Genomic DNA, 22782 nt, shown 5'->3' with positions numbered 1-22782 from the left:
AATGGCCCACAAAGCACTTTTCGGGGAGCCAAGGCTGGCCGTTGTCTTGGCCTGGGGCTGACATGTGCAGAGAGTGGAAAAAGGAGATGGGCAGCCCAGGGCTGGAGCCACAGGTGAAGGTGCGGAGGTGGAACTGGGGCCAGGGCTGGGGCAGCCGGATAGCCACGGGGCCTCTCCTGCCCTTTCACTGCCCCCCACATCTGCCCTTCGTCGGGAATCGCCATCTGCTTACAGCCAGATCACTTTTCTTACTGGGTCATCCATCCCCTGGAGCAGCTGGGCCCGGAAACACTCTTGGCCTCAGGCGCGGCCCTGTCAGTGTCAGGGTTCCCCATCATCGGCTGCCCGCTTGGGTGACACAGATGAATGCTGGCAGAGGAGCCGACCAGATGGCCTGGCAGGAGCGTGGCATGGAGGCCCAGCAGTGGCTGATTCTCTGCCCAGCCAGTTCTCTGCCTGTGGGGGCAGGAGGGACAGTAGTGTCAGGGTCTCCCTCCAGAGTGACCGACCCTCCAGCTGCCTCGGTGCAGAGCCTTCCCGGTCTCCCTGCTTCTGCCACCGCACATAGAGTGTGTTCCAAGCTGCCGGGCTGACGAGACCGCCTCTGCAGGCTCTTTTGCCCCAGTCTCCCAGCCTGCGCTCTGCCCTGGCCTCAAGGTGTCCAGGCCCGGCTGCGCCTCTTTCTGGAACACTCTCTCTGCCCACCCCACCCCAGCCGCCCCTGGCTGGTTTCTTCCTGTGGATCTCAGCTGAAACATCGCTTTCCCGCTGTGGCCGTGTCTAGCGTGCCTGTCCTCGGCACCTCCGTTTACTTCTGTCCTTCCCACTGTGCACAAGCCCCAGAGCTGGGTGCTACTCTGGGCTTACACAGCAGCTATTTCATACAAGGAGGCACTGGAGGGGTCACCATCACCATCTCACGGAGAAGACTGAGGCCGGGGACCCAGTTCTGTCTGAAACCCTCTCCCACTCTTCTGCCAGGAGCCAAGAGCTCTGTGTTGTGCTGTCATGGGTGACCTGGGAGAACTCAAGGCCGTTGGCTGGCCCAGGGCCGGCCAGAGGGTGCCTAGCAGGCAGAGCTGGAGGCTGGGCAGTGGGGGGGTCACTCCAGGCCATGAGAGCATGGAGGTCTGAACATCACCACTACTCCCCGCCCCCCACACTCTCTGCAGTGGTTCCTAATGCTGTGTGAGCCAGGGAGCCAGGGGCCTGCTGGTGAGCTGTGCCCCAAGCAGCTGGCAACCTTGCCAGGGGCCTGCACCCTCTGCAAGCCCCACCATCTGCAGATAGGAAAGGAAGCGGTGCCCAGCCTGGCTGCCAAAGCTCAGCTATGTGTGATGGCCTCAGCTGCTTGGTCTGCAGGGTAGGGTGCACCTAGGTCACAGGGCAGCCCAGAGGGCAGGGGCGCGGGTGGGGGTGGGGATGTGCTGACTTCCCACAACACTGGGGTGCGTGATGCCGCCTGGCTCCATGGCAGCCTGTGGCCCTGAGCCAGTCCCAGCAGCTCAGCCTGGAACTGCAGGATGACCCTGAGCCTGGGCAGCAGGAGGAGCAAGGGAGGGCAGTGGTGGGTGGAAAGCTGGGGGTGTGCGCAGCATGATCAGTGGCCAGGTTTGCCCTGACCTAGGTGTGCCACTGTTTGGCAGGTCATTGTGCAGGCCTCTGCCAGTTGTGGCCCGCTGGCTGTTCACAGGCCCTTCTCCTCCCTTCCTCCCCTAAACCCTTCTCCACTCTGGGGGAACAGGAGGAGGGAAGGGCAGGAGCTGCTTTCTCTCCGGCTGATGAAAACACCCATCCTGCTCCCCAGGCCTGGAGCCACGGAGACACTCAGGGAAAGGGAAGCAGCCTCTGTTCTCCAAGAGCTGAAAGTCTAGCTGGAGAGAAGAGTTACAGGGAGGCAGTGGATCAGTGCAATGAGTGAATGAAGACGGTGAATTTGTTCTACTTGAAAGAGTCTGGCAAATGAAGTTACTTCATGATGAATGGAAAAATGGACAAATGGATAGATGCATGCGTGGGTGGGTGTGTGGATGGACGGATGGATGGTTGGACGTTTGGGTAGATGGATGGATGGATGGATGGATGGTTGGACATTTGGGCAGATGGATGGATGGATATATGGGAGGGTGTGTGGATGGATGGGTAGGTATGTGTGTGTGGGTGGATGGATGATGGGTGGCCATGTGGCTGGCTGACTCAAGTTAGCCACCCAGGATGGGGCCAGGCCTGCACAGGAGCCACAAAAGCCGAATCGGCAACACAAGGCACACTCTAGGCCTCAGGGTGCTGAGTCTGTCAGGGGAATGGGACGTCCAGCACTGTGTGTGGCACATGCCAGGTACAGAGGCCCTTGGGTACCAGGGTCTGCTCTGCACCCTGGCATATGCATCTTTTCTTTTCTGAGCCTTGCTTTCCTCTGCACTATAAGTTGTTCATCTGATAGGATCAGCGTTTGCAAACTGGCGGCCTTTGGGCTGAACCCAGACTGCTAATATGCATGGAGTCTAGTATGATTTTCATAAATGTCTATTTCTAAAAATTAGGATATTTCACATGCAGGTCAGGATTTCTGGCTTCTCTTGAAAAATCAAAAATCTAGCAGGCCTTGGCCCCTGTTCCTGACCTTCCTTCATGGCAGCCAAGGCAGGACTGTCCCTCCAGGTGGCCCCAGGCCCCCACCTGCAGGCTGCTTCACTCACTGGTTTCTCCACCTGGCTGCAGCAGGTGTTGAGTTTGCAACCCTGGGCTTGCTACTCTCTGAGGGTCCCCTGGGGGAGAGGGAGCAAGAAGGGGCCTCCTCCATGTGCAGTGACACCCTGTCTCCCTGTTCCCTGCCCCTCAGCTTTACGCAGGCCATGCTGAGCCAACCCAAGATGGAGAGCCTGGACAACCCCCTGGCCTACTGTCTGGGCCTGGTGCTGCTGGGAGTGGGCGTGGTGTTTGTGCTTTCCAGCTTCTTTGCACTGGGGTTCACTGGAACCTTCCTAGGTAAGACCCTGAGCAGGCCCACTGTGGCCCAGGGGGGAGAAGTGCCCAGAGGCTGCTGCCCTGCTGTCTGCGATGCCGTGTGGGGAGGAATGGGGACCACTGTGTCCTGGCCCCCCACTGACTCCAGGCCAGCTGTCCTGGTTAGAAGGGGAAGCTGTGCTCTGCTGTCTCATCTAACTCCATTGAGCCGCTACCTCCTGGGGAATGAAGACGGCTCCTCCTAGCCCTGCCTCCGAGGGACCTCAAGGCGGTCTCCCGGGCCCAGCTCCCCTTATAGAAGGCCCTTAGGCCCTGTTTGCAAGGAAGGGCAATGTGGTGTCAGCCCAGGTGCACAATGACAAGACCCTCGGCCTCTGCAGCCACCTCTGGCTCAGCTCTGGGCAGCTCCCAGCGCACGTGGCTGCCAGGCCAGGTGGTATTTCAGTTGGCTGTGTTTGGGCTGCAGACAGGGCTGGCGTGGGTCTGGGGCGGGGTGAGGGACGATGCAGTGCTGTCCCTTCTCCACTACCACTGCCTGTGGCTCTGGTGCTTCTGGCTGGGAGACCTGTGCTGGTCTGGCCAGACACCCACCACCTTCACGACGGCAGCAACTTCAGCTCCTTGGAAGCCCAGGAAGGAGAGCAGTGGAGAGGCAGGGGGGGAGGCTGGACAGGCAAGGGGCCTTGGAAACAGAGAGGGAGAGAAGGAGGCAGCCTCTGTCCTCAAGGGGAGTCCTTCCCAGCGAGCAGGTGACACATGGGAGGTGGCACAGCACCAAGAGGTGCCCGGCTCTCCGGCAGGGGCTGGGAGGCCCAGGGCCTCTCCCTGTCAGGCCTGGCCAGCTGCAAGATGTGAAGAGCCTTGTGGCCTCAGCTTCCTGCAGGACTGTGGCAGCCCATGGAGGCCCTGCTGCCCTGCCTGGTGTCCCTATCCACGGGCCCCGTGGCCTCAGGGCCACCACAGGCTGCACCAGCGCTCTCCAGGAGTTTGTGCTCGGGAGCGCAATCCCCCAAGGGAGCACGGGGTGTGGACGAGGGCAGCACCCATAGCCGGGCCTCGCTGGACCAAGGCGTGCCCGCAGCAGTGGGCCAGCAGGCGGCTGGGTGCTTTGGGTCAGGCAGGAGCTGCAGGGGTGTGTCCTAGAGGGGCAATCAGGAGCACCTGGTCGGCCAGGTGGTGGCAGAGTGTGAGCAGGTGGGAAGGGGAAAGGCCTTGGAGAAAGCCGCAGTGAGGTTAGGGGAGGGGGAAGAGGTGGGTGTATGGAGAGAGGTGGGAAGTTTGGCTGCACAGGGGTGCCAGTCAGGGCCAGTGCTGGAGGGGGGCAGAGGAACTGAAGGCTGTGCAAGGGGCTGAGGCTCCATTCCCAGGGAGATGAGAGCCGTGGAAGGGGTTGCAGCAATGAAGAAGTTGGACTGATGGGGCTGGGCCCAGAGGTGGGGACCACAGTGCAGGAAATGGGCCTCTTTGCCCAGCTGGAGGGTGAGGAGGGGCTGGAGGGGGCTCTGCCAGGACCTGTGGGTGGAGAGGGAGGAAGGGGGCTGGGCCACCCAGTGCAGAGGAAGCTTTACTGTCCAGTCAAGACCAGAGGCCATTAATCCTCCCGTGGGCAGGGGCCTGGGTGACACAGGGTTTGCAGGCAGAGTGGGTGGGGAGCCGAGAGAGGGGGCTGGTAGAGGCACTCGGAGGTGGAAGAGCAGGCCTCGGGCCGTGGACGGTCAGCACTGGGCCAGCGGGAGGGAGCGGGGGTGGAGGGGAGGAGGGGGAGCCAGAAACACCAGTGACTGCTGCTTTGGGATGGCCCTCCCCGCAGACATGGCCTAGAAACGCCGGAGGGAACCCAACAGGCTTTGGATGTAGGGCAAGGCGGTCACTTCCCGCAGTGAGTCAGCCCGAAGCAGGTTTCTGTGCCACCGCCCCCAGGCCCACCACCCCACTTCCTGCTTCCTGGGAAGAAAGCCTCCCAGCGGGTTCCGGGGTCAGCTCCACAGGCCCCTGCACCCTTTGTGCCCAGACAACAGTGACGCAGCTCCGGCCAGCCCCTCCTGCCTGTGGATTCCCATTGTCGGCTGGCTGCCCTACTTTCTGCCTCGGATGAAGCTCCATTGTCTCCTGGGATGAGAGACAAATGAGGGATTTCTGGGGAAAGGAGATGCAGAAAGGATGCAGTAGCATATTTTACTGAGCAGCTACACTGGCCCAGTGGTGACAATTACTGCACGTGGGCCTGTGCCAGACACTTGGTGCCTGCGATCCTTCGGTCCCTTCTTACTGCCCTGCCAGGGGAGGGCTTGCTACCATGTGGCAGATGGGTGGGTGACTGGCCTGTCTGCACTGTGTCCAGTTCCTCTGGGCTGCTGGGTGAGACACAGAGTGACGAGGGGCATGTGGTGGGCAGGCCCAGGAGATTGAGGTCGGGGAGCGGAGCAGCCCTTAGCAACCAGCCAGCCCCAGGGGGAGACTGAGGCCCCAGGGCGAGAGGAAGGAGGGGGAGGTGGGCAGAAATAGCGGCAGGCCGGCCTGCGTTAGGTGGGGAGCCTGGGGGGGTCTGTCTAAGGGGGCAACATGAGCCCAGGGAGAAAGGCCAAAGGAGAAAAGGAGCTCTCTGTACAGCAAGCAGGGAAAGGCAGAGCCCGACTCACCTGCGGGTCCCGCCACAACCCACTCTAGGGGTCTCTCTCAGTAACAGGATGGCCAGGGCACCTGAGTGACCCTCCCGTCCTGCCTTGCCCTGGTCCACAGGTGATTACTTCGGGATCCTCAAGGATGCGAGAGTGACCACGTTCCCCTTCAACGTCCTGGAGAATCCCATGTACTGGGGAAGCACAGCCAACTACCTGGGCTGGGCCATCATGTGAGTACTGGCCCAGGCCACTGCCTGCCCTGGCCGCTCCCAAGGGAGGAGGGGCTCGGCTCAGGACACACCATTCTTGGGGGCCAGGGCATCGGGGCATTCCATTCTCAGAAGTCTCTCATCTGTGGGAACGACTTGACCTCCAGATTTGGGGTTGGCAGGCTCTCTCGAGGGGCCAGAGAGTGTCAGCTTGAGGGCCGCAGGCAGGTCACAGCTACTCAGCTCTGCTGCTGTAGCGGGAAAGCGGCCACAGATGTCGGGAAACAGACGGGCGTGGCCAGTGCAGCTTCATTTATGGACCCTGAAACTTGAATTTTCAATCATTTTCACATGTCACTAAATATTCTTTTGATCCTTTCTTATTAGCCATTTAAAAACATAAAAAGTCTTCTTGGCCTGTGGGCTGTAATTTGCAGACCCTGTGCTAGCACGTGAGGGCTGGGAAGGCCTGAGCTGTCTGCTGGTCCCACACACTGCAGGGGGTGACATGCACTGCACACGGGCTCAAAGTGGGCCCCCAGCTGGCAAAACCTCTATGTGCCCACAGTGGCCTCCAGCCCATCAGGGAGCTGGTCTGTGCACCCGCTCATGTTGCAGATACCCCGGGACCCCCAGCGCCTGTGAGAAGTGGGCCCTGGACTACCATCTGCCTCGGGCAGGTATGGCACTGACTAGGGTATGGGGAATGTGCCCCTGGCTGCTCCCTGTGGAGGAGGCAGCGGCACTGGGAGAGCTGCTCTGAGCCCTGGGCCTCACACCACACCTCCCAGCTGTTCTAGTTTATTTACCCATCTGCTTCCACAGCTGTTTTCTTTTTCCTCTTTCTTTCTTTCTTTCTTTTTTTTTTTCTGTAGAAAGTGTTCTGCTTTTAACACTTGAAAACCATGCGCCTAGAATGTTACAGATGCTCCCAGAGACCAGAAAGATTCTAGGACCCCAAAGGATTGAATCTCCCCCAGCTGCTGGGAACACTTACTGCAGCTGAGATCACAGCAGCTGGGGTGTGATGAGAAGGTAGAAGGGGACTCGTGTGTCTGGCCCCACCCAGCATCCAGACCAGAGAGTCCCCAACCCTGTGAGCTTGGACTGTGAACTGTCCCTCCTGCCATTCTTCCAGCCCGCCCTCTCACCTGGATTCGGGCAGTGGGCTCCTGAGGGTCAGGCTGCACACCCCCAGACTCAGCCCCTCCACAGAGCATCCCCGACCCCAGACTCACAGGATGAGCCCAAACCGAAGCGTGCCTCTCTGTGCTCCCAGCCCCCTGTCCTGGAGTTAGCAGTTTTGTCGTCCATCTCCTCTGCAAGGACAGAGCCCAACCATGGGACCCCTCTGTGTCCCTAGCAGTTCCTGGTGCCGAGGAGTGAGAGTTGCCCCTGGGAGCAGGGCTGCCAGGCCGGGGCTCTCAGTAGCATGTGGCCCCTGAAAACCGCCTCTGGAGGACAGCTGAAGAGAGACCTGGTTGGACCGGGGGATGGAGCCCTTGGTCTGAAAGCTCATTAAAGATGAGCCATTACCTGGTGCAACGCCAACCCAGCAGGGCTGCTCCCAGCCCCTGCAGCCCATCTGTCTCCACCTGCCCCTGAGCAACCAGGCTTGTGGGAGCTCTGGCAGGGCTGGGGAAGAGTTCCTGGAGAGCACGAGGCTGGGTTCAGGCACCTGGGCTTCTGCTCTCTCCAGGCCCCACCTCCCCGACCCTCCAGCAAGGCACAGCTCCCAGGGCCAGCCCCACCACCACTCCAGGCTCAGGGCCAGGCCTGGGCTCTAGCATGTGGGCCCCTCTGGGCCCAGTTTCCTCATCTGCAGTGTGGGACCATCATCCCTGAACTGGGTTGTCAGGAGTGCCAGCAAGTGGGAAAGTCTCGGGTAGCTGTAACAGAAGAGGGGAACTGCAGAGTACATCTCTGTGTTAGTCCATCTCTGTTGCTTATAATGGAAATACCTGAAACTGGTTAATTTGTAGAGAAACAATGTTTCTTGCTTACGATTTCTAAGACTCAGAAGTCCAAAGTCCAAGGAACACATCTGGTCAGGGCCTTGTCCTTGGCAGTGACTCTACGCAGCAATGCAGGGAGTTGCATAAGGGATGGTTTAAGCATAGAAAGAGATTCTCACATGCTGTCATTTTAAAGACATCAGAACCACCCACCATTAAACCATCAATGGATTAATCCATCTACTAGGGCACAGTCCTCACAATCTTATCACCTCTTCAAGGCCTCACCTTCCAGTTACCATAATAGGATTTCCCACCCTCTTAACACTGTCACAGTGGGGATTAAGTTTCCCACATGAATTTTGTGGGGACAAATATATCCAAACTATATCAGTCCCCTTCCTCCACCTGGCCAATCAGTCCTGTCCCACCCCCACCACAGCAGAGGGCCCTGGGCTTGCCTTGACCCACAAGGCCAGGGTCCTGAGGTCGCTGCCCCTGGGGGCAGCAGAGGTGTGCCTGGTGAGGGGAGGTGGCCTGGTGCTGCTGGCTGAGACCTGAGAAGGGCGGGGAGCCCCCCCGTTGCTCTGCAGGGGTGAGGCACAAGGCTGGCTGCCCTGATGCACTCTCACCATGGGATTCTGTGGCTCCTTGCCAGGTCTTGGATAGAGAGTCTCCTGCCTGGCTCCTTGGGATGCCTGGCAAAGGGGTGGGGGCTCGGCTCACGCTAGATTCCCAAAGTAGGGCAGTGAGCAAAGCCCCAGGAGGGCAGATTTCATTTCCACCCCAGAAGGGTCTCTACTGGGTCCTTGTGGCAGTGAGCCCAGCCCCAGGTGCAGCCGGCGGAGGTGGGCCTCCTGCTCCATGTTGTACAAGATGGGGGGGGAGGGTCTGCCTCCTTAGTGCCCACAGCGGGACAGTGCTGGATGCCAGGCCTGGGGTCAGAGCCTGGGCTCCTGACTTTGCTGTCCCCATGGCTGTCCTGCATCCTCCCGGAGTTCCCAGACCGACAGACAGACTGATCCGTGTGAGGTCCTGAGGATGGAGGGGAGTGGGCAGGACAGAGGGTCCTGCAGTGTTCACGTGTCCTCGATCCCCTCTGCCTTGGTGCTACCCCAGCCTGGGGCTCCTGTGATGGTCTGCAGGGCAAGGGGCAACCAGGAGAGCAGAGCCCACCTGGAGCCTTGGGGCCTGCCTGCGTGGCCCTCTGGGTGCCAGCTTGGCTGTGCCCATGGGCTGCCCCTTCCCCTCATCTTCCCTCCCCTCCCCTCCCCAGCTGATCTGGATGTAGCAGCCCAGCCCTGCAGGAGCCGGTGGGATCAGAGATAACTATAGAAATAGATGGGGGACAGCAGCTATTTCTGGAAACCCGCCGCAGAGGCTCTCGGCCTCCTTGGTGCTATGACTAACAAGCTGCTGGTGCTCATCACGCAGTGGGTCAGAAGCTGGTCACCAGCAGAGAGCCCATGACGGTGCTCTGTCCAGCCTGGGGCATCCTCTGGCCTGGACCTACCAGAGGCTCCTGGAGCCCTGGACCCTGTGCCCAGACTCCTAGCAAGCCGGGAACACAGGCCTAGGTGTGGGCTGTTGTCCCCACCACCTGGGGGGCCCAGGCCAGGGCTGGGTGTTGGGGAGGAGGTGAGTGGCTCAGCCTCCCAGGGCAGTAGCCGGGGCCTGCACCTGTGGGCAGGGGCCACACAGGACCCAGGGCTCGGGCGGCAGACACTGTCCTCAGGGCTGTGTGTCCAGGGCAGACCCCAGACTGGCTTCGGGGGCCTTGGACTCATTTCTAGAAAAATCCTTCTCTCTCAAGAACATCGTCTCTGGAGGGCAGGGGCAGCACTTTCTACCCTCAGAACATGCTTCTGTGCAGAGAACAGACGTGGCCCCTGGGACTACTCTGAGAGATCAATCATTCATTCCTCCCCGACTCACACCTGCCATGTCCTGAGCACCAGGCCGGGGCTGCGACAGGGTGGAAGTGAGCAGGGACCACCCTGAGGGGACCAGCAGTCAGGACAGACAGATGATGAGATGGTAAATAGATCAGGACAGTGGGGACCCTGGACCGTGTGAGAAGGCTGGACTCAGGAAGAGGGACAACCTGGCTCGGCGGTTCAGCCAAGGGCCCCCGTTACGACAGGAGGGGGCTGGGTGCTGGGTGCTGGGCCGTGGCCCAGCCCAGGCCCTGACCGTGTGTCTGTCTCCACAGGAATGCCAGCCCCACGGGCCTGCTGCTGACAGCGGTGGTGGCCTTCATCTACGTGGTCGCCATCCTGTATGAAGAGTGAGTAGGGGCTGTCACCGGGAGGGAGCTGGGCCACCGTCTGACACCAGCGTGACTGCTGGGCCCTGCTTCTCCCTTCAGAGCCTTTCTCTGTGGCTGGGACGTGCTCGGTCCAGGCTGCCGTCCTCTAGGCCACGCCAGGTCAGAGTGGCAGCCGGGACGCTGAGAGGACACACGTGGGGCCTGCGAGACCCTGGCCCCTCCCGGCCCCTCGCTGCTCCTCTCTGAAGGCTCCAAGTTGGTGCCACCTAGTAGCTTTGCGGCATGGAGGGGATCCGGTCCCACCTGGACTCCCTGCCTCTGGGGGAGAGTCCGTGCTCTGGCCGGGCAGGGATCTGGTGCCTGGGGTGGGGCGTTGCCCCAGGACCAGCTGATCAGAGCCTCTCCCGCTGCCCCGCAGGCCCTTCACAGCTGAGATCTACCGGCAGAAAGCCTCCAGGCTCCACAGGAGAAGCTGAGCGGGCTGCCCCAAGTGCCAGGCCCTGCACGAGGACAACAGCATCTGCTGCTGCTCCGGGCTCGTGCCCGGCGTGGCTGCCCCAGTGCCTTGGAAACTGCTACCTTGGGGGCCCTCGACAAGCTGCCATGTGGCTTCTGATCCCCCCCGGCCCCACTGCTCCCACCAAGTCCCCACTCACCAATAAAGGCACCCTGACCCCAGCATCCCCTCCAGGTCTCTGTCTGTTCATGTGGGGAAGGAACAGGCTTTGGGCTCCAGGAGGGCAGGATAAGGGAGGCATGTCCCCTGAGGGCTCCTGGGCCAGGCTGGCCCTGGCCCTTCCTCATGAAACCTCACAGTGCTGAGCTTCACAGAGAAGGGACTTAATCAGAAGGCATCTGTGACTTGCCTGGTTGTGGCCATAGCTTCACCTCCAGGGGGTTTAGCATCCTGTGTCACCTGCCCTCACTCCCTGTCCAAGCACTCCCAGGACACCCCCTCTGCTGCCTCTTACCTTGGGGGGATTCAGCCCAGTGTGGCCAACAAGAGAGTGGAGATGTGTCATCATGTTGTCCTTGGTGACCTGTCTGGGGAGATGACTCTGTCCACTAAGAGGTGCTGAATGAGCAGCCTCATGCCATCCATTGGCTGGACACAGAGTGGGCACCCCATGTGCCCATATGAGCTGCCATCTGAGGGGGTGAAAGGTGGGCCCTGTGAGGGTGGGATCCAGCTGGGGAAGGCAGAATGTGTGCCAGGCGGGTCACAGGTGACCAAGAGTGTGGGGTCTGGAGCTGCCTCTGTGGCTCCAGAAGTGGGCAAAGGGGAGAACGTGCTCCTCTGCCACTCCTGGCACCAGTGCTGCCATTTCCTGTCCTGACCCTGGTTCCGCTGCTGGCTGCTGGGCCACACCTCAACCGCCCTGACAGGGCAGGGGGCAGGTTGGGGCAGGTCAGGGGCTCCTAACCTTGGAGGAGTTGGGGGTGATCATCCCAAGGTTGCCAGAGACCCTTAGTCCTTCAGCCTTGGCCCACATTCTCCTTCAGGATCTCTCCATTGGCCCCAAAGCCAGTCAGGAGCTCCCTTAAGGTCTTGTGGGGATCAGAGTTCTACAGGCAGGGCCTACACCTATTCCAGCCCACCCCTCCTTGGTCTGTGACCTCAGGCTGGTCACTGCCCTCCTCTGACCCCTGGCTCCTCCGTCAAGCTCAGTGGGCTGCATGGGACAGTGTCTGGGGGTCGGACCTCCTCAACATCCCAAGTTACTTTCGCCCTGGGGTCCAAGGCTGTGGGCCCGACTGGGCCAAGTGCCTGGGCTGTGATCTCGTGTGCGAACATGGACACGGTGGGAGACGGGCTCCTGGGCCACATCCCGAGCCCTCCAAGGAAGCCTGAAAGGATCCTCCCAGGACGGAGAGCTGGGTGCCCGGAGTCCCACCCCAGCACAGGAGCCCTGTGCAGAGCCCTCAGCTGGGGCCTGCAGGGCTGCCGAGGCAAGGAAGTGCCTTTCATCAGCTCGGGCACGTGCTCCTGCACTTCCCCAGTCCCCTCCTCCTCCCCTCTGGTGGGTTCCCTAACTTCCCCCTCTCCATGTGGAAGTGGTGCCGAGACCACTGGGCCAGGCTGCCCCTCGCCTGTGTCCTCACCATCCCAGGTCCCCGCAGACATGGCCCCCAAGCCCAGGCAGGCACCCCTGAAGGTCTGGCCAGAGAGAGCTGGTGCCCCCGCCATGCCAGGTCCCTCCCCTCTCTGCGCCTCCTGCCCTGCCTGGCCTTATTTTTAGGCACCACTTGCTCAGCACCAAGCTGAGTGTGCCGGCGGCGGGAGGAGGCGGGCTGGTTCCCCTGGCAACCAGCCTGGCTCAGCCTGTGGGCCCTTCCATGCAGGCTGGGCTCCCCAACTCCTCCCTCAATGCTCCCACTGCCTGCCCCCCTCAAAACTCAGCTGGGCTTTACCCTCACATGCACCCCACCTACTGCCAAATGCAAGTGTGGTCAGGACACCCATGGTCGTCAGATGAAGTCTCAGCCCATTACCCTGGGAGTCCAGGCCTCATCCCTCTCCACAACCCTCTCCCCTCCGTTTGGACAAAGACATCTTCAGATCACCTCAGCATCTACCCTTGCTGTTCCCTGCACCTGGAATGCCCCCCACATTCCTTCCATCCACGCATCCATCCATCCATCCATCCATCCATCCATCCATCCATCCATCCGTCCATCCAACAATGTTAAGTCTTTCCATGAACGAGGCATGGGACTCAGCCACAAACACGGTGTTCAGGCCTTGTCCTGGGGACTCGTCACCTCTGGGCGGTCATTGCAGGATCTCATTGCTGCTGCAATCTGTGTCCCTGAGCTCTGGGGAGCTGTTCTCACTGGTGAAGTGAGTTTTGAGGTGACATTTGGGGGGTGAGCAGCTGACAGTGAGGTGAGATGGTGGGGCGGGCAAGGATGGCATGTGCCAGGGTCCCAAAGCCTGACGAGGGTCTCAGATTATCTCCTTCAAGCAAAGGGATGGGGGTTGGCCGAACAGTGACAGGGTCCTTCTGGCTGCTGGTCAGAAGCAGGGTCTCCTACAGTGAGGAGGTCTCTACAGAGAGGTGGTGGGCAGGTGGTGATGGTGCGGGGTCCCAGATGGAGGCCTGAGGAGGGGACAGGTGGACAGATGTGAGGGACGTCTGAGGAGAACGTCCAGGACTTATGCGTGAGTAAGGGGATAAAGAGGTCACGGTGGCCCCACGGTGGGCTGGTTCAGGGAGCTGCCCTCGTGCCCAGAGGGGGCTGGGCTTGGGCATCACAGAGCAGCCTCCCACCCAGCCTCAGGCACCCTGAGGGTGTCACTTTTCAAGTTTCATTTCAGTGACAATAACAGCATTAGGAGATACAATTCACACATCACATCGTGTACAGTGTACACTTTGATGGTTTCTAGTTTATCCAGAGTTGTGTAACCATCTCACAATCAATTTTAGAACATCTTTATCCTCCCACAAAGAAACCCCTGTGCCCCTTCGTGGCCACCCCACGAGTCCCCTCCAGCATTCATCAACCACCATCTGCTTTCTGTCTCTGTAGATCTGCCTCTTCTGAACATTTCACGTACACGGAATCACCATGTTTGCCCTTTCGTGGATGGCTTCTTGCACCTAGCATTGTGTTTCGAGGTCCGTCCATGGTGTGCCAGGCACCAGCACTTCTTACCAACACCCCACCGCACGAATGCAGCACACGGTGCATGTCGGCTCCGCAGCGGACGGCCCCTGGGGTGTTTCCACCTTCGGGCTATTATGACTGTTGCTGCTGTACACATTTGCGTACCAATTGTGTGGATGTATGTTTTCATTTCTTTTGGGTATCTTCCTGGGAGTGGAATTGCTGGATCACATGGTAACTCACATGCTTGCTACTGTGAGGAACTTCTAGACTGTTCTCCACAGCATCTGCATCATTTTACATTTCCTTCCTGATGGTCATTTTTTAAAAAAAACCTATGTTAGTGTATTCCGGACCTCCTGACTGGCCACCTCTAAACCAGTCCAGCCATGATGGGGCTGGTTGACAGTGTCACTGGGGCTAAACGGTGCGTTTCCAGGATTGGTGGTAACAAGGGAAACTAGGAGGTGGGCTTGAGATGTTATGCTTCAGAGGCCGAGGGCTGCTGGAAGCCCTGCACCTGTGCCAATCCTGATGTGCTGGGGCCTGTGAGCCCGGGATTCCACCCCACAGCTATGAGTGCTTAGGGGCACAGAGCACACACGTCAGCGCCCACAGCAGCCTGCTTCCTAACAGCCCGGCATCCGTCAGCAGGACAGTGGCATATTCACGTGGTGGGCTACCCTGCAGCAAGGAAAGGGAATGCATGGTTGACACTCATGGGTGGATGTCCCGGACCTGTGATGAACAAAAGCCGGACCCCAAAACCAAAGCTAACCTATGGGATGGATGGAAGCCAGCTTAGCAGGTGGTGTGTGTGTAGGGGAACGGGGGTATAGAGGGGGTTGGCTGGGCGGGGGCACGAGGGAGCCTCGGGCAGCTGAATGCCCCTCCACTTTGACATGCTGATGTCAAACAGGTGTGCACATATGTGAACTTGCTTCTAGCTGTAAACTTCAGATTTTGGCACTCTGCTGCAGCTAATTATATATGTCGAACCACATAAACTTGCAGATGTTTGACCATTTTTTACTGATCAAAACAGCATTGTTATATGATTCAAACTAATACCTTAAAAAATTTAAGAGAAAACTGAGCAGTTTGAATGGTATTAAGCAGAAAATGACCAGACAGTGCAAACGTTACTCAGAGTATTTAAAAGGGGACATGATAATGGGGTGGGAGACTCTTTTAACTGCACTGGTCAGGTGGGGCCTCCCTGAGGAGGTGACATTGGAGCCAAGACTCAAAGGCAGGAAGGAGCAAGTTGAAGGAAGACCCTCCAGGTACCAGGAATGGCACGTGCAAAGGCCCTGAGGTGAGAACAAGCTTGGGGTGCCCCAAAGCAGCTGCTGTGAAGGATTGGGCTAGTAAGTGGTGTCAGCCTTGGGCACCTGGCTCCTTGGGGGGCAGGTCAAGGGGTTGGGGCCCCCTGGACACTAGTGCATTTGCAGGAAGCTGGAGTATGACACTCATGCTGTCCCAAAGCCCAGGCCACCAAGACCACTCCAGATGAGCTGGCCTTGGAGACAGAATCACCTTTGTGGGGTGATCTGAGGGTTGTCAGGAAAGTGCAAGTATATCCCCCACTGCCTGATGATCACCCCCTTTCAGCCTCCAGGTCACAGGAAGTGCTGTGCTGGGGGAGAATGAGGGGCTCACTTGCATCTGCAGATGTGACCGGCAGCACTTGAGCCTGCAGCACAAGAGGAGGGGCTGGGCCGACTCTATGTGGCTGCTGTCTCATGACTACCATATAGGCTGCTGTCATCCCTTGTTTGGCATCAGGTGACACACGAAAGAGTGAATGACAGCACGTGGACTGGGACCCAGATTTGTCCTGAGCCCGTGCTTCCTGCCTCTGTCCCTCCAAGGGTGCGTGGCATTAGAGAGAGAGATGGGACTCCCCGGCCATCAGGGAGGTCTTTCCAGAGGGGATGACAGGACCTGGGTCCAGCACCCAACTGCCTCCCCACACTCCTCGGGCCAGACACCCACCCAGGGCCTACTGCATGAGCTGACCAGAGTCAAGTGGACAGGGCTGGCCTCTCGGCCCCCAGCCCTCCCTGCAGTTCTCTAGCCTTCCAAGGACACAGGTCAGCCTTTCCCCCAGTTCCAGTCAGGAGACTGTGGTGAGCTTGGACTCCACCTCCGCACACAGTTCTTGGAGCTTCAGCCCCTCACCTGTAAAATGGCCATCATAGTCACACCTGCCTTGTATATATAAAGCAGGTGCTTAGGCATTGCCTCCCTTGTTGCCTGGAGTTCCTTGAGGCTTTCTCTTTGATTCCTAGAATCCAGAACCTGTTTCAGGGCTTGAGGGCCATGAGAGGTATCTAGTGTGAGCTTATGCAAGGCTCCGAGCCTGGCCTCTCTGCTTGCATGCCCCTGGGGACAGGTAGCTCACTCCTTATACCAGCACCTGTGCACACACAGCCTTTGAGGACGTGCTGCTGGTTCCACCTGATGGCCTGAGCAGGGCTGCAAAGCTCTGGGCATTCTGACACATGGGTCCACATGGCCATGGGAGGTGGGGTCCTGAGGTGGAGCCAGGAGCCTTGCTGAGCTGGTTTCTGCTAGAAGGGTCTGCTGTGACCGGAACAGAGCTCATGGCTGCTGAGGACACTTCCAGACAATTGTGATCTCAGCTCAATGAAGAGAACCTGTCAGAGGGAACAAAAAGCCAGCTCTGTTTAGCCCCTTTCCTCTTTTTCAGAAGGTGGCCATGGACCAAGATCACACAGACACCGGAAGCAGGACAAAGGTGAGCCTCAGGGTCCTCCTCTGTGCAAGGACCCAGTAGGGATGGGCTCAGGTTCACACAGGTGCCCTAGGACAGGGCCTGATATAGTTACAAAGGCAAACCCTGGAGGAAGGAAAAAAAGACTTGAATTAACAGGAGCTGGGTGGTGGGTGGATACGTGAGGAAGTAAAGCTTCCTCTGTCCCAGCTGGGACTCGTCCCCCGTGAAGGGGAGGCCTGAGGGACACTGTTCCACAGAACGGGCAGCTGAGCTGTCCTCAGGGTGTGGCTGAGAAAGGCCCTGGTTCTCATGTTCCTTTCACCCTGTCCTTTCTGAAATTGAAAAATTAAAAACATGAGCATTTAAAAGAAAGAGATACCCTTAAAAAGGGGGGCGGGGGAGATGGGGGAGGATGGAAAGAGTCAGAGCTAACAAAAGTGTCACCTCTGCTTGCTTCCTGTGGGAGTGGAGTCCCAGAGGCCACGCGCACAGCGGAGGCAACTTGGGGCACTCAGAATGGGAACAGCGGATGGGCTCAAGCTGAATGAACTCACTTACCTGGGAGACCAGGTCTTTCACATCCTGGCGTCCCTGGGGCAGGGCGATGTGCCCAAAAGTTGCCAGGAATTGTTGTGGTGGAGGACCCAGGCTAGAATCAGTACCTGCCGCTGTCACTTTCCAGCTGGAAGGGGGCTCAGGGGAGTGATGTCAGGCCCAGCCTTCACACTGACCAGGGACGGGGAGAGAGGCTCTGGATCTAGGCTGTGTCCTGGCCTGCTGGATCTCCATCAGAGAGCTGGGCTTGGATCCTTGACATGCACTCTTGGACTCTCTGCTCTCAACAAACTGACTCTCGGAGGACTAGAGGCCAACGAGGGGATGGCTTCCTGGGGTCCACCTTTGTTCCAGCCCCTGGCCATAAGTCACCCCGAGTCAGAGCCCCAGCTGCCCATACAGTGCCTTTGTGGGAGGCAGAGAAAGGCAGCCCCTCGGACTGGGGGTGACACAGTCTTGTGCCTTGACAGGTCCCACCTGCACTCTCAACTGGCCCCTTTCTGCTGGGAACGCCCTGTACCACCGTCCACAGCAGCCCTGTCACCCACACGCATGGGCTCAGTTCCTTCTCACAGACTTGAGCAGACATACTCACCTCAGTGAGGAGGGGAGGAGAGGGGAGGGTCAACAGGGGCAAGAACCAAGAGCAGTGGGGAGACCCAGACCCCGCTGCCCATCAGATAACTCCTGCATACATTACACCAGGAATCAGAGCCGTGCCTGGGGCCCTTGACATTTCTTAGATCGGCTGGTGATCCCTTGGGTGTTCACTACGTGATGTGCCCGTGTAAAGTATCTGACAGCACTGGCGAGGCCTGGGAGAGGAGCGGAGAGAAGCAGGGGCTCTGAGGATCTGTGCCCCGCGGGGCTGAGAAACAGGCAGGATGGACCTTGCAGCAGCCCTGTAGCAAAACCCACAGGCAGAGGAGGGAGGACAGCGGGTTGGGCGGTTAAGAGCCAGACAGCCAGGTTCAAGCCCCAGTGGGACTCTGGGCCGGTCAATTCTCTTTGCCTCAGTTTCTTCATCTGTAAAACGGAGAGAGTAGTAGTTCCTACCCGTCAAGGTTGCCATGAGGAAGGCAGCACCACTTAGAACAGTGCCTGGCACGCAATAAACACTTCTGGGCACGTAGGGGCCCTGGGTATGGATGAGCTGGTATTATTCTGTAGAGGGCATGAGGTTCTGCTGGAATCCTGGGTCATCAAGGGAAGGCTCAGAGGAGATGACCTTTGAGAGCCTCTCCCCAGGCGAATAAGATGCCACAGGCTCTCTGCAAACAGCTGGATGGGTAGGGGCTGGCACTCCAGCACTGCCAACAGAGCACCACGACCTGGGTGGGTGGGTGGTGCCAGCTCATGGCTCCCTGGCTTTCTCCTAAATCAGACACAAACAAAACAAGACACTGAGCACAGCCTCCTGTTGCCACAAGGAGCAATGGCTTCTCCATGAACTCTGAGCTGGAACAAGTTAGCTCCAGACATTCTATTTCTGGACACTTCAGCAGCGTCTACCCACTCCTGGTTACTGATCAACCTGTGTCCTGGTTCTCGAGCACCCCACCCCCACCGCCGCCTCGGGTCATTTACTATTGTTATTGTTATGACCAGGCCCTGCCTCCCTCAAGTGTTTGCACTTTCTCAATCACAACAGCATCGCCATCTTCCAAAACAGGAAACTGAGGTGCAGAGAAGGCAAGAGGCTGTGCTGTGCTCCCGGGGCCTTCCTGGCTCACTCTGTGGCCTTGAGCCCCAGCTCCCTCAACTATGAAATGGGAATGTTGGCCCGCGGGACTGGAAAGGCCCAAAATGCTACGGGAAAGGGCGGAGCAGACGCTGGCTTAGGCCTGGCCAAAGAAGACCGAGTCTCAGGGCCTTTGGGGTCAGGGGCCGGAAAGGGATGGGGGCAGCCCCTGGCTGAAGACCCCTCCAGGCCACAGAGCTTCTCTGGAAGGCAGAAAGGAGCAGGCTGAGGCCCGCAGCAGAGCGCCGGAGTGAGGCACCGCTCCTGCTGGGTCCCAGCTTGGCGGCCCGAGGCGCACGCCGCGTCCTTCCCGGAGCCCGGCTTGCGGCCCCTCGCCCCAAACTCCAGCCCTGCGCGCTGCGCCCTCTGCCTCCCCGCGCCCCCGGCGGTGCCCCCTGCTGCCCCCTGGCGGCCCGAGCGAGCGGCGCCGACCACTCCCGGGAACAAGCGCCGGGGGCAGGGGGTGTAGGGGCTGGCGCTGGGGGCTCTGTCGTGAGGGCTGAAAGAGACACAGTAGGCGCGAGAACCCAGCAAACGCTGCAGCCACTACTGGATTACTACTGTTATTCTCTGGGGAAACTGAAGCCCAAAGAAAGTGAGTGAACGTGTTTGTGTTGTTGCGGGGACGAGGGTCTTTCTTTGCCCGAAATCACAGAGGATCGGAGGCACAGCCAGGACCAGAACCCCGAGGCCCTGCGGCCACTGAGCCGGGTGCAGTGGAAGAGCGCAGCGTCCGCGCGCCCGTAGCCCCAGCTGCACCCTGGACTCAGTTTCCTGCCTGTGCTCGGAGGGCAGCAGCTGTGCACTTGCCAGCGGCGGTCGCGAGGCGCGAGGGGGCAGCGGCGGGCGCCCGCGGGGCGTGACGCACCGAGTCTGGGAGGGAGCGGGGCGGGGCGGCCAGACGGCTGCATATAAGGGCGGCGGCGAGGCGCGGAGAGCCAGAGCGAGCGGACCCTGTCCTGATCGCGACTCGAGCCGGAGCCCAAGCCCGAGCCGGAGCCGACCTGAGCCTGGGCAGAGCCCTCCGGCCGCTCTCCCGCGCCCCCCGGCCGCCCTCCGCGCTTCTCTCGGCTCCGCGCCCGCCCCCGCGGCCTCTCCTCCCAATGAAACTGGCCGCGATGATCAAGAAGATGTGCCCGAGCGACTCGGAGCTGACCATCCCGGCCAAGAACTGCTACCGCATGGTCATCCTCGGCTCGTCCAAGGTGGGCAAGACGGCCATCGTGTCGCGCTTCCTCACTGGCCGCTTCGAGGACGCCTACACGCCCACCATCGAGGACTTCCACCGCAAGTTCTACTCCATCCGCGGCGAGGTCTACCAGCTCGACATCCTCGACACGTCCGGCAACCACCCGTTCCCCGCCATGCGGCGCCTCTCCATCCTCACAGGTGAGCCGGGGGCCGGGCACCCTTTGTCCAGGGGCACCGGCGAGGGCCGGTCCCGCCGCGGCGCGCTGGGCTTTGCGCTTGGAGAGGCCAGCGCGCCCCACTCGCTGGCAGCCCCAAAGTCAGCCCAACGTGGGTGTCCCCCGTGGCAGCTGCCCTCACCTTCTCTTTTCCGTTCTCTGTGCCTCTGCAGGAGACGTTTTCATCCTGGTGTTCAGCCTGGACAACCGCGACTCCTTCGAGGAGGTGCAGAGGCTCAAGCAGCAGATCCTTGACACCAAGTCCTGCCTCAAGAACAAAACCAAGGAGAACGTGGACGTGCCCCTGGTCATCTGCGGCAACAAGGGTGACCGGGATTTCTACCGCGAGGTGGAGCAGCGCGAGATCGAGCAGCTGGTGGGCGACGACCCCCAGCGCTGCGCCTACTTCGAGATCTCGGCCAAGAAGAACAGCAGCCTGGACCAGATGTTCCGCGCGCTCTTCGCCATGGCCAAGTTGCCGAGCGAGATGAGCCCGGACCTGCACCGCAAGGTGTCAGTGCAGTACTGCGACGTACTGCACAAGAAGGCGCTGCGGAACAAGAAGCTGCTGCGGGCGGGCAGCGGCGGCGGCGACCTGGGCGACGCCTTCGGCATCGTGGCGCCCTTCGCGCGCAGGCCTAGCGTACACAGCGACCTCATGTACATCCGCGAAAAGGCCAGCGGAGGCGGCCAGCCCAAGGACAAGGAGCGCTGCGTCATCAGCTAGGAGCCCCCTCCGCGCTGGCGACACAACTTGAGGACCTTTTTGTTTAAAAGTCAGATCCCACGCCCTGGTTGGCCCCGTGGCCCCGGGCCACGAGCGCGCGCGCGCGGACTGGCGTCTTCGCCCCCCGCGACCCGGCCTCGCGCACTGGGGAGGCGCCACCAAACCGAGGAGGGACGGTCATCTGCTCTGGAAGTAAAGAGAACTGGCTAAGACTGGGACGCCCCCCTCCCCCGATTTCCCCATCGGCGCCCACCACCCCCACGACTTGGGGGGCAAGGGTCCAGCAGAGGGTGGATTTGTCTTGTTTCTCACAAAGACCTAGGAATAGCGTGGGGAGGGGGTGGTGTGAAGTTAATCAGCCTCTATTAGGCTTCAAGAAGCTATCCTGCGGGCTGGAGGGTCAGGACCAAGGGGGCATTATTTTCTCTCTGATTCTGGGTTGCCATGACAATTGGCAAAAGCCTTTGCCCTCCAGAAACTAACGGAGCTGTGTGTCAAATCATAGCCAAGTGACTTGTTTACCTGTGTGTGTGTGTGTGAAACCGCAAAGAGGAAAAACAAAACAAAACTTGCACTTTAACGGTAGTTCCAGTGTCAACATGGACATGAACAAAACCTTATCCGGGTGTTTATACTGTGTATGTGACTCTTTAAAGTTATTATTGTCTTGGTTTTTTAATAAAATAAGATAATTAAAATGGAAAACTGGGCTTTCTTTGCTCTTAGGAATGGCTGGAGGGGGGAAGGGTAGGGAGGAGGTTGGGTTTCTCCTTCTGTGGAATTAGAAGTCACCTTCCCCAGAGCTGGAAAATAACCCAGGCATTCTGAAAATAGCTTCAGGCCATCATGGGAGAAAAAAAAGCTCCAGATGACCGCCTTCCAGACCATGCCCTTCTGTTTGGGGAACGTTTCCTGGAAAGCCAGGATAAATATAAAGGATTTCAGGGTCCTCCCTGGAGACACAATCTCTCTAGCCATGCACCTGCTTAGTTTTCTTTAGGCTGTCACAAAGGGCCTCGTTTTCTGAGAAAACATTCTTATTTCCCCTTCAGCTAAGGGCCACTGGAACTGTGCCAAGCCCTTTTGTCACTAAACTCAGCTGGGGCCCAGGCTATAGAAGGTCATCAAATTTGATACTCACACTGTTTGAGGTGTCACTCAGGTCCCACCTTCACAAATATGGAAATGGAGCTTGAGACTCATCTGGGAGCAAGCTGGTGCCAGACCCTTGTCCCTTCTCTCCAGGTTGCCACATCAACTGTCTGGAGACAGTTTAAAAACCCATGGTCCTGCTCCCCTGGCTTCAGGATGTGCTTGCTGCCTGGGTGGGGTCCAACACCCCCTTTACCCTACAATTTCCCTCTTGGCGGTTAGGGCAGCAGCCTCAGACTTGGGACCCACCTCTCTCTGCCATTCACAACTGTGCCAACTTGGGGCAAGCAACACCTGCTAAACCTCAGATTCTTCACCTGAGAAATATAGAGAGCACCCTCTGCATACGGTTGCTGTGGGGATTAAGAGTGATGTTTGAAAAGTACTTGGCACAAGTCCCTGACACCCAGTAATCCAAATAATTGGCTTCCAGAGGGCGCTCAGCCCTGTAAGGGAGACTCAAAATTGCCCTAGGGGAGGGATTTCATCCCTGGTGAGAGACGCACTCCAACAGGACTGAACCTCCTCAAATAACCAAAAGGCACCCACCCCTGCCAATCAAGGCAGGTTCAGGAATGACTTCCTAGGCAAACTGCACCCTTGGGGACAGATGCCACTCTTGGGAGAGGAGTTGTTCACTTTTTATGAGGGTTTAGCTGGAGTATGAGATGGGGCGGCGGAGGGGAAATAAGGAGCTGAGGTTCTTACAACCTCATTCTGTGTCTAAGTCAACATTTTCCTCTCAACTATCCAAGAGACATCCTGCTATGAATTTCTCAGTACAAGAACCATGTCTAGAGCAGATGTAAATTCTTTCAATCACAC

General features: G+C 59.0%; 2 protein-coding genes across 3 annotated transcripts in view; both read left to right on the top strand.

The window, feature by feature from the left end:
• The window catches only part of PEMT (phosphatidylethanolamine N-methyltransferase), an 84674-nt gene extending 73983 nt beyond the window's left edge, over positions 1 to 10691 (top strand). For both annotated transcript variants that reach the window (XM_063112511.1, XM_063112510.1), the window contains 4 exons: positions 2843 to 2988; positions 5707 to 5818; positions 9965 to 10039; positions 10440 to 10691. In XM_063112511.1, the coding sequence (XP_062968581.1) occupies positions 2843 to 2988; positions 5707 to 5818; positions 9965 to 10039; positions 10440 to 10497 (391 nt within the window). In that variant the 3' untranslated portion in view covers positions 10498 to 10691. The remainder of the gene's footprint in view (positions 1 to 2842; positions 2989 to 5706; positions 5819 to 9964; positions 10040 to 10439) is intronic.
• An 8942-nt stretch (positions 10692 to 19633) lies between these two features.
• Positions 19634 to 21276, top strand: RASD1 (ras related dexamethasone induced 1). Its single transcript, XM_063112660.1, has 2 exons — positions 19634 to 20061; positions 20252 to 21276. The coding sequence occupies exons 1-2, from the start codon at positions 19776 to 19778 to the stop codon at positions 20803 to 20805; spliced, it is 840 nt and encodes a 279-aa protein (XP_062968730.1). The 5' UTR covers positions 19634 to 19775; the 3' UTR covers positions 20806 to 21276.
• Positions 21277 to 22782: the final 1506 nt, after the last annotated feature.

This window comes from Cynocephalus volans, chromosome 10 (genome assembly GCF_027409185.1).
Source record: "Cynocephalus volans isolate mCynVol1 chromosome 10, mCynVol1.pri, whole genome shotgun sequence".
NCBI classification, from domain to species: domain Eukaryota; kingdom Metazoa; phylum Chordata; class Mammalia; order Dermoptera; family Cynocephalidae; genus Cynocephalus; species Cynocephalus volans.
Note: the sequence above shows the minus strand (reverse complement) of the source record. Positions and strands in the feature narration are given on the sequence as shown.

What these genes read in the sequence shown, in the direction of transcription:
- RASD1 (XM_063112660.1), top strand. Translation starts at nt 19,776, where the DNA reads ATGAAACTGGCCGCGATGATCAAGAAGATGTGCCCGAGCGACTCGGAG. An exon ending in GCGCCTCTCCATCCTCACAG is followed by an intron (nt 20,062 to 20,251) that starts GTGAGCCGGGGG and finishes GTGCCTCTGCAG; the next exon opens with GAGACGTTTTCATCCTGGTG.